At 36.1% G+C, this 12994-nt stretch overlaps 4 protein-coding genes and 1 non-coding gene across 5 annotated transcripts; 2 read left to right on the forward strand and 3 right to left on the reverse strand.

Moving 5' to 3' along the window:
* Positions 1-1377: 1377 nt before the first annotated feature.
* Positions 1378-2631, forward strand: LOC132110095 (ankyrin repeat domain-containing protein SOWAHD-like). Its single transcript, XM_059516686.1, has one exon. The coding sequence runs from the start codon at positions 1478-1480 to the stop codon at positions 2516-2518; it is 1041 nt and encodes a 346-aa protein (XP_059372669.1). The 5' UTR covers positions 1378-1477; the 3' UTR covers positions 2519-2631.
* A 717-nt stretch (positions 2632-3348) lies between these two features.
* On the reverse strand, positions 3349-4564 carry LOC132110096 (large ribosomal subunit protein eL39). The gene is made up of 3 exons (XM_059516688.1): positions 4432-4564; positions 4129-4232; positions 3349-3563 (listed from the first exon to the last, which is right to left on the reverse strand). Exons 1-3 carry the CDS (start codon positions 4432-4434, stop codon positions 3515-3517), a joined length of 156 nt encoding a protein of 51 aa, XP_059372671.1. The 5' UTR covers positions 4435-4564; the 3' UTR covers positions 3349-3514.
* On the reverse strand, positions 3890-4024 carry LOC132110257 (small nucleolar RNA SNORA69). The gene has a single exon (XR_009424632.1). It is a non-coding gene; the product is annotated as a small nucleolar RNA SNORA69 (small nucleolar RNA).
* A 584-nt stretch (positions 4565-5148) lies between the features above and the next one.
* On the reverse strand, positions 5149-10226 carry LOC132109547 (regulator of nonsense transcripts 3B-like). The gene is made up of 10 exons (XM_059515720.1): positions 10070-10226; positions 9481-9587; positions 9274-9380; positions 8980-9078; positions 8785-8895; positions 8646-8689; positions 8318-8509; positions 7604-7764; positions 7195-7513; positions 5149-6111 (listed from the first exon to the last, which is right to left on the reverse strand). Exons 1-10 carry the CDS (start codon positions 10181-10183, stop codon positions 5971-5973), a joined length of 1395 nt encoding a protein of 464 aa, XP_059371703.1. The 5' UTR covers positions 10184-10226; the 3' UTR covers positions 5149-5970.
* Positions 10227-10763: 537 nt separating this feature from the next.
* Positions 10764-11656, forward strand: LOC132109549 (NADH dehydrogenase [ubiquinone] 1 alpha subcomplex subunit 1-like). The gene is made up of 3 exons (XM_059515721.1): positions 10764-11016; positions 11385-11474; positions 11567-11656. Exons 1-3 carry the CDS (start codon positions 10915-10917, stop codon positions 11585-11587), a joined length of 213 nt encoding a protein of 70 aa, XP_059371704.1. The 5' UTR covers positions 10764-10914; the 3' UTR covers positions 11588-11656.
* The last annotated feature ends 1338 nt before the right edge of the window (positions 11657-12994 follow it).

The following is a 12994-nucleotide window of genomic DNA, read 5'->3' on the forward strand; positions in this document are numbered from 1 at the left end:
CTGTTATTTTGTAATTGCAGTTTTAAATTATTATTACATACGAATTAACCTATATCTGAAATACATATCATTTGATAATTACAAGACTCAAAACACTCTGATAATCAAAATATCGTAATCAAAATCAATAAGACCTCATTTAATTAAATGGTATAGTCCTCTTCGTCTTCAGCTCAACTGCTGAAATACATATTTCTACAGGTCTTAAAACCACAGTAAAGGATGTTTGCTGAATGGCGCAAATGTGTCAGAATATGTTTTAAATATTCAAGATTTCAATATATTACTGTTATAAAGCAAATATGCAACGTTTGTCTACTAATTAAATGTTTAAATGACAGTGTAAACACAATTTAATATCATTATGCATATGCATTTGACTCGTAAATTAAATTATATTGAATGTAATATTTTAATATTTCTGAATATTATATTCGTATGTTGCTGCAAGGTGATTTATTTGAAAACTGGCGTAACTTTTCATAAGGAAAAGCCTTCTTCATATTAAATCATATTGAATTAAGCAGGGTTCAGTTTGCAAAAAATAAAAAATATTTGCCTACTTTTCTCGGTTCCATCAGCCAATGAACAGATGCAAGTGTCGTGGGTTTGAAAACGAGTGTTGATTTAGTGAGTGCTATTTGAACTTTAGACTTTATGGAGGGGAGGGTTTGGTCGTCGGACATGGCCCGTGATGAAAACACACTCGAATAGTTTCGGTTAGTTCACAGAAAACATTTTCTGCTTCTCAGAAAAGATAAACTGAGAGAAACCAAGCATTCAATGGTTTTTGGAGGTCTATAACCCGCAGGAAATCATTTGGTTGAGACTAGACATCTTGGATTAGGGACGAGGGAGTCTACTTTGAAGAGCTGTGAGGACAACAGGTGATCCGGATGGTTTACCTGAGAGCAGGTATTCATTCACTTCCATCAATAAAACTTTTCGAGAACATGAAAATAACGCTCGGTGTAATTTGTACCTGTCAGACATTAATCAGACGTATGCTAACTAAACGTAAAAGGCAAAACTACTTGGCTTATAGAGTAAAAGATTAAAAAAATAAATTGTGATAACTAATGTAAAAAGTAGCCTAATTTGTGGGAATGTTTTGTTTTGAAAGCAAATGTAAAAAGAGGAACACGAATGAGGAAGAAGCGCGTTTCTTTCCCCAGGGAGACAACTAAATGAGTCATGCTGCTTACATATTGTTTAACTCTTAAAAATAGGCCTATATATATATATATATATATATATATATATATATATATATATATATATATATATATATTATATATATATATAGCCTAGTTTATTTATCTTTTTATTAAGATTTATTAAGATATTTATTTATATTCATTTCTCCCCACCCAGATTTGAACATTTCATAGCCTAGAGAGGACGGTTTTCTCTGGTTATGTAAGCCTTTTTAATTTGGATCTTATCTAAGTAAATCACTTCCCAGGGATCCGACGGGATGTATGAGGGGCCCATCAGCTCTGAGGAACATTTTAATGACCCTGTGGAAGAAGCGGCACTGCCCTCAGAAGAACCAAAGGACTCAGACTGTGAAGCTTCAGGCAACAATTTAAGTAATGCATTTTCACTTAAAAACAGGCTAACAAGAGAGCCCCGCTCAAATCTTGAGGGGCGATTGTCAAGACATGGGACTCGACCCGTTTCTCCTGCGGTTAGCGCCTCCTTGCGCAGATCCAGATTTCAGAAACAGCTGGAGGAATCGGGCAGCAGCGCCTGCCGCAGACTGTCAGTGGACGCGTCCGAGAAGGGCTCCCTCACACCCGCTATGCGAAAGAAGTATTTGAAAGAGTTGTTTTTGAATAATAAATCTGGATTGTCATACATTTTATCATCCAAAGACGAGCCGTCAGAGTTGGAGGGAGCTCCGTACGGAGACACTTTGAACAGCAGTGCGCTCTGCGCTTTGGATCCTATGGAGCACGCCTGGATGCTTTCAGTTGTGGATGGAAATTATGACATTATGCTGGAATTTCTCTCTGAAGACCCCAGTTTATTGAGCAGAAAAGACTTTATCAGTGGTTTTACGGCTCTCCACTGGTTGGCCAAAAATGGAAAGGATGAGACACTGATTCAGCTTCTCAGTCATGCAGAAAAAGAGGGGCTCTCAGTGAATGTGAACTTGAGAGGCAGTGGAGGTCTGACACCTCTTCATGTGGCTGCCATGCATAACCAGTACACGGTCGTGAAGGCTTTGGTTGGTGCATTCAGTGCTGATATAGATGTCATGGACTACAGCGGGAAAAGAGCATGGCAGTATCTCAAAGACAACGCACCAAGAGAAATGAAGGATCTTCTGGGGGCTTGGGATGATGAACACTCTGTAGGGTACTTGAATGTGAATTACAGTGCGAGTCAAGCACAGCCAGCTGAGGAACATGCTCAAGAGAGTAGGGTTGAGGTGGACAGTTCAGGAGTCACACGGCAGCGATTCTCATTTAAGAGGCTGTTATACAATATTGGTCTGCTTGAAAAGATCTGAGACTTTACCAAAATTATGTCTTCAGGTAATTACTTGAAATTTGCTCCTTCATGAGTAATAAAACTTGTATATTTAATAATGTGGGAATTGCTTAACTTTATAACAGGGCTGGGTATTATGATGAACCTTAATTAATCAATCTCCATGGAACTTAACAGTTTTTTTTGTTTAAATATGTATACACACACACACACAACTTACTATTTTAATTATTTTTACTAATAAATAAGGTTTAAATTATTTGCTCTCAACCATTAGAATATGAAAACATGATTTACTATACAAAAAGTTAATAAATTAAGCGAGTTTGATTAAAACAACAAAAAAATTTAATTTGGAAAACAATTTTTCATATCCCATTGACATTTGCTCTTGGTAATAGATTCACTTGTTAAATTAATCCCAATACACCTAGTTAAATATTCAGGTCAAGTGATTGGATGATTAAATAGTTGAAAACAGTAATAGCAGTTGATAATTTATTTGTTTTTTTTTGCAGTCACACTTGAGTGACCTTATGAATTTAAGACTTTTTGCTTGAAATAAACCTTTTTAAGGGCTTTATCTGTCGGAGAATTTATCTTTTTAGACCCACAGAAACCCATATATATATATATATATACACACACACATATATATAAAAATTCAACCACAAATAAAAGGGCTTTTCTCAGAGAGTATAAAAAGCTTTAAAGCTCAATGGAAGCCAGTAAAAATAGTTTAGTAGCAAATCTGTTTTTTTTGGTGCCCCACAAACGTTGCAAATCCAGCCACTGGAAAATGTCAACTTTGACATTTGACATTTTCACAAAAGAGGAGGATACGAATACTTCTGGTTCGATGACAAATCTTTTATTGTTCAGCAAGAACATAACCAGACTCTGTACAAAAGAGAGACTACTGTTCCAGATAACATGGCTTCTCTCCAGCTCAGGACTAGTTGGTGGTCCTGGCAGGGAACAGACGGAGGGGGAAGCTGAAATATAAATCGTGTGTTTACAAGCCCAGCTTGGTCCTTCTCCAGTGTCTCCTCTTGGAGTTGTACCTGTAAAGAGGTTTGCCAAGATAAGGCATCACAAAGGCAAACAGACAATGAAATCAATTACACCACACTCTAGGCTTTTGTAGTACACTGCATGACTCATTAACTAAGTTACCAATAGAGCAGCTGAGAAAATCATTAATAAGAGGGTTTACAATGAAACAAAATATCCCATCAAGTAAATGTCAGTATAATGTCTCAACAAAACGCAGGGGAATAAACTCCAGGTATATCACTTTAATGCACTGTTAAAGTTACAGCAGCAATGCACTTCCTCAGTGTAAATAAAAAAATTAATTAAAAAAAGAGAGAAATTATAATCCACAGAAATATGTCTCCACAACAGAGCACTCGCATGTCATATGGGACATGACAGTATTCATGACTCCAGAGTAGAAGGATGCTCTCAGCAGGATAATGACAGTACTCCCACAAGATTGAGCACTGTAATTGCGTCCTGCTTTTGTTGGCTAAGTTACTATAAACTACAGAACCAGAATCAAGGACTACTAGCACTCAGCTAATGTTAAGTGCGGGTATAGTTCAGCAGCGTTCAGTGTCAACAAACCTGATCTTGTTGCCGGTTTTCATCCTAATCCACTGTGGGATCGGCCTGTTCTGCTTCTGCTTCTTAGCGAGGAAGCGTTTGATTCTGAAAGTCTTATGCGACGCCTGAAATAGAAATGTGAAGCAGTTTATAATCCAGCGTTACTTCAACGGGGAAAGAAGGACAATGATCTTATTACTTCCTGAACACCAATCTATCAAATACTAAATCCCACGCCCTAGGAACTTAGACTGATATACAAAAGTTAAGAGATTTACAAGAGAACAACTACCTCTTTACGGATGTTTTAAGATTTCCACTTACCATTTCCCAAAACGCTATCCGTTCACCGCTATGGCGTTAGCCGAAGAGAAGGAACCATGGGAAGAGCAAGCATTGTATATCCGAGTCACGAACTGGGCCGCTCCTTCACGTCACAGCGACACCCAGCGGCTCCACGGATCACAAGCTACTGGAAATAATTTGCTTTATGAATTTTTTATAACATTGTCCCAGTTAGTGCGTCAACCATATTTAATATCTTAAATAACCCCTCCTAAGTCCCCTTTTTATTCAAATAATGTACAATAAATTGCATACATTAAGAAAAGTGGGATAATGTCAGAAGAAAAATTCTTTTTTATTATTATTATTTTTTTGTATTGCTAACAGCCATTTTTTTTACTTATGTAAGTATTCAGCAATATCAGCATTATGATCTCTCTCATAAAATGATGAAAACCACGCACAAGGCTTTAAATGGCTAAATTAACTTAAAACCATAATACTATCAACTTTAAAATCTTAGCTACATTTAAACTTAGATTTAAAAATTGTGAAAAGGTGACGCAATTGCAATTTCGCAAACACTATAAATCACAAAAACTATAAAACATCTTGAAATCTCAAGAAATTTCCTTTAAAAAAAATCTAATTTTTCAATAAAAAGCACCCATGAAGGACACCCATTTCATGGAATGAAAACAATTAAATTTTTTTACCAAAGAAATGTAAATGACAAAGAAAACGAAATACTCCAAGTAACATATAGGTTGTTCATTTATTGTTATTTGGATTTCTCTTCACATTTTGACAAAGCTGCAACTATGAAAGAAAAACAAGCTGTGTTTTGAGTTAAGGATTAGATACAATGGAACATACACTTGGACGACAGCACAGTTTCCAAACCAAGCTAACCAGAAGTTGGTAGGATATGCTTCAATTCCAAAACTATAAAAGGTCACATCTGTTTTTGCATATAATTTAGTCAACTTGCAGAAAAGAACTGAAAGTGATAAAGGCATCAGCTTTATAAAGCATGGCTCTTTTTCCACTTGACCAATCCATAATCAGAACAGAAACATAGTAGATCAGCAGGCTTTTTAAAATAGCTGCAGGCTACATCCATGCTCAAATTTACTACTGATTGTCTGAAGTGATAGTAGGTTTTGGGTAAGGCGCCAAAGATCTTTCTAAAACAGAACATTGAGAAATCGTGAGCAAGTTGGATCAGACCTTTCATAAACTATGAGACAGAAAAGCATGTGAAGTAAAACACATTTGGCTGTGTACCAAAAGTAAGGTCACTTTGAGATATCATGGTCCAATTGCTTTGGCTTCTCTCGTGATTAAGCCCCGTTTCTCAAATCTAACCGTCGGTTAGGACTTGCCTTGCTCATGAACAGGAACTTTTGGGGGCTCCTTCAGGCACTGGAGGGCAACAGGTATGTGCTCTCATGTCATTGAGTTTTTTTTTTTAACAGTGGGGGGATTTCTTTTGATGTTTTTGAGGTGTTTGTCCTGATCAGAACAGAGCCCCTCCTCTCTGGAGACATCATGTCATGCCAGCACAGAGCTGTTTCCTCACTCAGCAGCTTTCTCTTGAGTGTTCTTGGACTCGCGCTCAGGTCTCTTCTCTGCTGCCGGTCCATCTCCTCCTGGTCCTCCTCCACCCCGGTTACGGCTCCTCACCCCGGGCTGGTACAGCTGAATTGCAGGCCGATCCTATGACAGAAATGTAAAAGTTACAAGCAATATTTGAATCACAAATTATACACGTACAACTTTTTGAATGTTGTTATAAGAAGTCACTTCTGCTCATCCGCATATGCTCGGGCTGCAGTTTTGGATCAAAAACATACTAAAAGTAGTAATATTGTGAATTATAGTTTTCTATCTAAATACATTTTTTAATACTAATAATACTCCAGTCTTCAGTGTCACATGATTCTTCAGTAAGCATTCTAATATACTGATTTGGTGCTCTAGTATCAATTATTACTGGTGCTCAGTTGTTCCTATTATTAATAAGGTTTTTGTGGAAACAATCAGGATTCTTTGATGAATAGAACAATCAAAAGAAGAGCATCTATTTCAAGTTTTGAAAGATAGTTTATCACAGTTTCCACAAAACAATATTAAGCAGCACAGTTTTCAGCATTGTATTAAAAAAATATTTATTTATATTATGTATTATTTTGAGCAGCAAATCAGCATATTAGAATGATTTCTGAAGGGTCATGCAACACTGAAGACAGGAATTAAGACTACTGAAAGTGCGGCTTTGCCATCACAGGAATAAATTACATTATAAAATACATTAGAATAAGAAAGAACATTTACATTAGTGCGGTCAAACGATTAATCAAACCCAAAATAAAAGTTTTTGTTTACATAACATGTATACTGTGTATATTTATTATTATGCATATATAAATACACAGACATGCATGTATATATTTAAGAAAATTTTTACATTTCTATACAACATACCGTATATATGATATATTTTATATTAATATAAATATATACATGTAAATACATGTAAATATTTCCAAAAAATGTGTTGCATGTGTGTGTCTTTATATATACAGTACACAGCACACACACATATATTATGCAAACAAAAACTTATTTGGGATGCGATTAATCGTTTGACAGCACTAGTTTAACTTGTAATAGTATTTCACAATATTACTCTTTTAATGGTATATTTGATAAAATATATGCAGCCCTGGTGAGCCTTTCAAAAACATAAAAAAAAAAAAAAAACACGTATTTATTTCAAACCTGTGACTGGTAGTGTACCTTGTTTCTCAGACGGTCTTTTCTGGCACTGTCTTCTTTTCTGTTGTCCCTTGTTGGCTTTTCAGGGTGAGCATTAACGGAAGACTCTCTGGTGTTTTCATTTCTTCTTTTCTCCCAAACACGCTCCTTGTCTTTCTTCCCCTCATCATCTCTCTTTCTGTAGGTGTTTTCTCCATCCTGACGTTCTCTTTTCCTCCGTTCTTCATCCTGCCTTCTGAATCGTTCTTTTTCTTTCTGTCTTCGCTCTCTCTCTCTGTCCCGGTCTCGCTCTCGATCTCCATCACGGTCTCTGTAATTTTTATGCCCACTATCCTCTGACCTGAATACCAAAGCATATTGACACCACGATATGTAATGAGATATGTAATGTTTTTAGTAAGGCTGGGGATGTCGAGTGCAACCAACTTACTTTCCCCCATTCTCTTCTCTGTGTTCACCATTCTGACGCTTCTTTGAGTCTCCTCCTACAGGAATTCGATCTTCCTTCTGTTTCTCTCGCTCTTGTTTCTTGGGCTTGTCCTTTGGCTTCTCAATATCCCCGTCATCCCCTTTCTCTGTTTTTTTCAATAGCTGAAAGACAAAAAAAGTTTATATTATCTTTCAAAAGTGGGGATCAGTAAGAAAAAAATTTAAACTGTTTTTAGACATGGACGCATTTAATTGATCAAAAGTGCCAGTAAGGACATTTATAAGGTTACAAACGTTTGCAATCTCAAATGCTGTTGTGTTTTTAAACCTTCCATTAGTGATAGAATCCCAAAAAATGTATCAAGGTTTTCACAAAAATATCAAGCAGCACAACTGTTTTCAACATTTACAATAATAAGAAATCAGCTAAAATATTAGAATATTAGAATGATTTCCGAAGAATCATATGACAATGAATACTGGAGTAATGACTTGCCATCACAGGAATAAATTACATTTTAAAATATATTAAAATAGAAAACATATTTTAATCTATAAATATACTTAACAAAATTACTGTTTTGTATTTTTGATCAAATAAATGCAGCCTTGGTGAGCATATAAGATTTATTTCAAAAAACATAAAAAAAATGTTGTTGTATGAAATTTTTTGTAATGAATCTAGGTAGTCAATAATATTTAGAAATTTATGTACCTTGATTTTTGGCAGTTCATCTTTAGGTTGGTCCTTATCCTTATCAGATGCCTTTTCTCCTTTTTTATACTTCTCAGCATCTTTTCTTTTTCTTCTGTCCTCCTCTCTCCACTTGCGCCGTTCTTCATCTCGCAGGCGTTTTCGTTCTAGTTCTCTCCGTCTCCTCTCTTCTTTCTTCTCTTCTCTTATCCTCTGGGGAGAACAGGATGAGAGACCATGAATACACTACACGTACAGTATGGCATATTATATGTGGAAACAATATGAATTGGGTGTCAAGATAATGAAGAAAGCAATGAAATCAGTGACTATTGCACCCTCACTTTACCTGTTTATTCTTAAGGAAGTCCAAGAGAGGTGTTGTTTTTTTAGCTGGGGAAAGAACATTTCAGATGATTATGTAAAACGAAGAGCAAAGACTATTTATTTAAAATTGTTTTGTTTAGAGGTTTTGTGCTGAAACTCACAACTGAGTTCCTTAGTCTTGGCCTCTATTTCCTCAATTAAAGTCTCAGGGTTGGAAGGAAATTTTTCCTCGTCACCATTGTAGAACTCCAAAAAATTTTTGTAATCAACATCTAATAAGACAGGTAAACAAATGATTAACTATTTGTTTGCTGTGGTAAAAATAAAATGTAACAAAACAGATAAATATATTTCACCATCTTCAATCGTTCCACTTTTTGCATCATTCTTTTTGCTCCTTTTCTTAGCAATTTTCTGGAATGGTGCAAACTCAACAATTGCCGGATATTCTTGACCTATAATGTGGTAAAAAAAAAAGAAGATATAACATTTCTCACTGTTAGAAAAGCACAGCAGAAATTTACCAGCACACAAATAATCTCAGTCTGAAGACACTTTGACATTTAAGGCATGACTTTGCAAAATTAAAACCACTGATTAGCAATTAAACACTGCACCCTGGAAATGTTAGTGACACGCAAAAACCAAACCTCGATTATCAATGAAGACATAGCCATCAAACCGGTCTCTGAAGAGAACTATGTCATCTTGATTTTTGAAATTCAGATAGGCTCTGGCAAACAGATGAGGGAAAAGACTGCAAATAAACAAACATCTTGATCAGCCATTAAATACCTTTCATTGTGTTCCAGTCCTATGTTTTTTTTTATTTTTTTTATAAGACCGCATCTACAAACCTAGTATCGCTAGAGAAAAACTCCAGGTAATCCAGCTCTGGAAGAGGCTGCAGTTGTTCCACTAAGTCTTCTTTAGTTAGACTTGGAGGGAGACGTCGAATCACAATCTAAAAGATGTATAGAAAATATATAAAAAGAACAAAAATCAATACTGGAATTACTTGAATTACTGGTATTACTGTTTAAGTGGAAGAGTTGTAAACATACATGCACGTGCTATATATACACAAAGTAAAGTCTATGTTTAACTGTGATTGCTGTGTATAATAATATAACAATGTCTAAAAATATTATTTGACATTCAAAACACTATACATTATTGTTTGTGGCTGCATGTGTCAAAGTTTCTAGAAGATTCCTCTCTTTTATTGTGCTAACTGTCAAAACTTTGACAGTGGGGTTTGCTAACCAGTCTGTAAGTATCAGGCATGTCCAGGTGATATTCAGCTGCAACGTTTAAATCAAACAGAGTAATATTTAAACATGTTAGTAAAAACACAGCTGCAAACAATATTTCATAGTATTTTAAATGAAAGCGACTAGCTGCGCTGTTTATACTCTGTAGCCAGCTAGCCTGCTAACTAACTACCTTTGTCATAGCCTCCTTCTTCTCTTTATTTAGCTTCTCTGGTTTCTCAATTTCATCACATTTTATTTCCACTTTCTTTTCTCTGGGACGCGTGTTTTCCTTGTCCTCCTTCATTTGCCAACTTTTGGAGCGATATCTTCGTATGTTTCTTGTTGTTATCAGTCGAGTCTGCTATCTCTCTCTTCACTGCTAAACTTTCCGAAGTTGGTTCTTCGTAACACCAGCAGACGTCTCTGATTGGCTACAGATCATGGCGCAAAGAGTCTCTCGATAAAGCGTGGCGCGTCCACTCTTCGACTTTGTCGTTGTCAAATGGACTCATACTAGGAAGAAAACTCTATTTCGATGCTATTAAGTTACTATTAATGACACTAGCAGCATATCTCCCACAATATTACATAACAAAATGTAACACTTCCTATAAATGTAATACTTGTCTCTTTTTACTGCTCTTCCATGAAGAGCGGACAGGCTAGACATTGCTGTGCGCCTCCCTTAACTATTTTTAACATTTGGCGATAACATTCAAAAATGATTTAAATGTGTTTTTATGCTGCACATGACCTTATTAACAAAGTGGTCAAAAGTCTATTAATACTTTAGTAGTTTTAGTAGTATAAGACTTACGCTAAGAGACACAAAGCGGCGCTACAGTATTACAGCGGAGGTTTTCAGAGGCGGAAGTGGATTATACACATCTCGGAAGTTGTTTTGTGACCGTCAAAGGGGCAGACATTTTGGCCCATGTAGACGTCATTTTTGCGAGATTCTCTGAAGAACAAAATAAATCTCGTCCTCTGCAATAATTTCTCTGTGTGTTTGTACAAACATATTTCATCACAATCATGTGGTATGAGATATTGCCCGGTTTCGCCATTATGACAGTTTGTCTGATGATCCCTGGCATCGCAACTGCTCAAATCCAGAAGTTCACAAACGGTGGCAAGGTGAGCTACGATGATGATGAGCAATGTTTTTTCACTCTTTATCGTTGAGCATGTACTTTTTTGAATCTTTCAATATATATAAACATTTGTTTCAGCTTGACATTTGTCTGATGTTTGTGTTTGTGTTTGCTCTCGTGTAGTAAGTCTACAGCAGTGCTTCCAAAACCTGTCCTGGAGGCCCTGTTCCTTTTGTAAGTGTCCCTTATCTAACACACCTGATTCCACTCATAAGCTTCTTAATAGAGACTGCAAGAACTAAATTGGGTGTGTTTGATCAGGGAGACATACAAAACGTGATCCTCCAGGACAGGTTTGGGAAGCACTGGTCTACAGCATTTATTATAAGAGTTAATACTTCTTGCATTCAGGAAAAGAGGATTGTACGGGTTCCCTATCACTGGTATTTGATGGAGAGAGACAGGAGAGTGTCTGGAACTGGTGCACACTACCATGCCAAGGTAAAACTTGCATAAGCTTTTATAAATTTGTACCAGTACTGACAATATGCTTGCAAAACCCGGCAATTTAATATTCTTTGTTTATCTCACAGGGACTTGAAAACATCAAATGAAGATCCATCAAGCAACAATTGAAATGTACATTTTGTCCAGTTGTCTATTAAAATGTTATCTTTAAATTATGAATTGGCTTGCTGTTGTCTTTTTTGTTTATATGTTTATACTGTTTCACTGTGGTGTGAATATACATGTAAATGATTTGTTTTCATAGTTTACTGTATTACGTTCACGATTGCTTTCCCCAGTTAACTGAGGTTTTATTTAATAGTAATTGGGCTTAATTTTGATTTTGAAACACGAGTTAACTTATCTTGAGGCCACGAGTTAGTATCTTGAGGCCACGAGTTAGTTATATATATATATATATTTTTTTTTTTGACAAAGTGGGACCAGAGGGGCTCCGTAAAGTAGTGTGTGTTTTGGATCAAAAATAAATGCCAATCGAACAAAAATAAATGTCAAACCTTCAGAATCACTTTCTGATTTGCTGTCTTCCGAGTGCTTCCTGTTCTTCCTCTTCTTTGATTTCTTCTTCTTTTTCTCTGTAGACAAGATACCAGATTATTTATTCAACAACTTCTGCTTCATATTTGGTTAACAGGCTTTAGTGATAAAGCACTGTGTAAGTGAGATGGTAAAGAATAATTTACCCTGTGAACTTGAATCAGAGCTGCTGTTCTTCATGTCCTGTTCTACAGGAGTGTTCATCTGAGCTATTACAAGATCGAGCACAGAGTATATGATGAATACATTACTGTACACAGAATGTTTCAGACTATCAACTCAATTTAAGCTATTGTCACTGCACAAGTACAGTTAAATTGTTTTTTTTTATCACACACTTTTTTTAATTCAAAATAAAAAAAAATACAAATTTAATAATTTGTTATTGTAAGTATAAAGTCATAAATCCGGTCTATAAACTTCCGTTTGTTCACCACCAGAGGACATTATCCACCACATAGACTCTCCCACTACACAGACTGTTCCACTCCCCCCGTACTCCATTTACCATAATCCTTTGCCTGGACACGTCATCAATTGCAATTACTTGTCTTTCATAAGATCTCATCATCAGTTCATAGCTGTCTCACATTGGAAGGACTTTAAAAGTAGCACACACACACACACACTCTCTGACTTTGCTGGTGATTGAATGTTTAGCCTCCTATTGTCTTGCCTTCCTTGTTTCCATGTTTTGATCTTGGACTATTTCCTTGTTTTTGATACTTTGCTGCCTACCCTGGCCATTGCCTGTTTATCTGGATTACTCTTTTGTCTTGTCTCTGCTGTTGTTGTTTGCTGATGTGTTGATCCTGCCTGTTTCTACTACGTTCTCTGAATTAAAGCTTGCACCTGGATTCCCAATTTGTTGTCACGACTCCTCTTATGTTACAGTATGATAAGCATGTCTGGGTTACTTAATATGCTATATGACAGGATGAAAACATTGCTAGGTG

The sequence above is a fragment of the Carassius carassius genome, chromosome 29 (genome assembly GCF_963082965.1).
Source record: "Carassius carassius chromosome 29, fCarCar2.1, whole genome shotgun sequence".
In the NCBI taxonomy this organism is placed as follows: domain Eukaryota; kingdom Metazoa; phylum Chordata; class Actinopteri; order Cypriniformes; family Cyprinidae; genus Carassius; species Carassius carassius.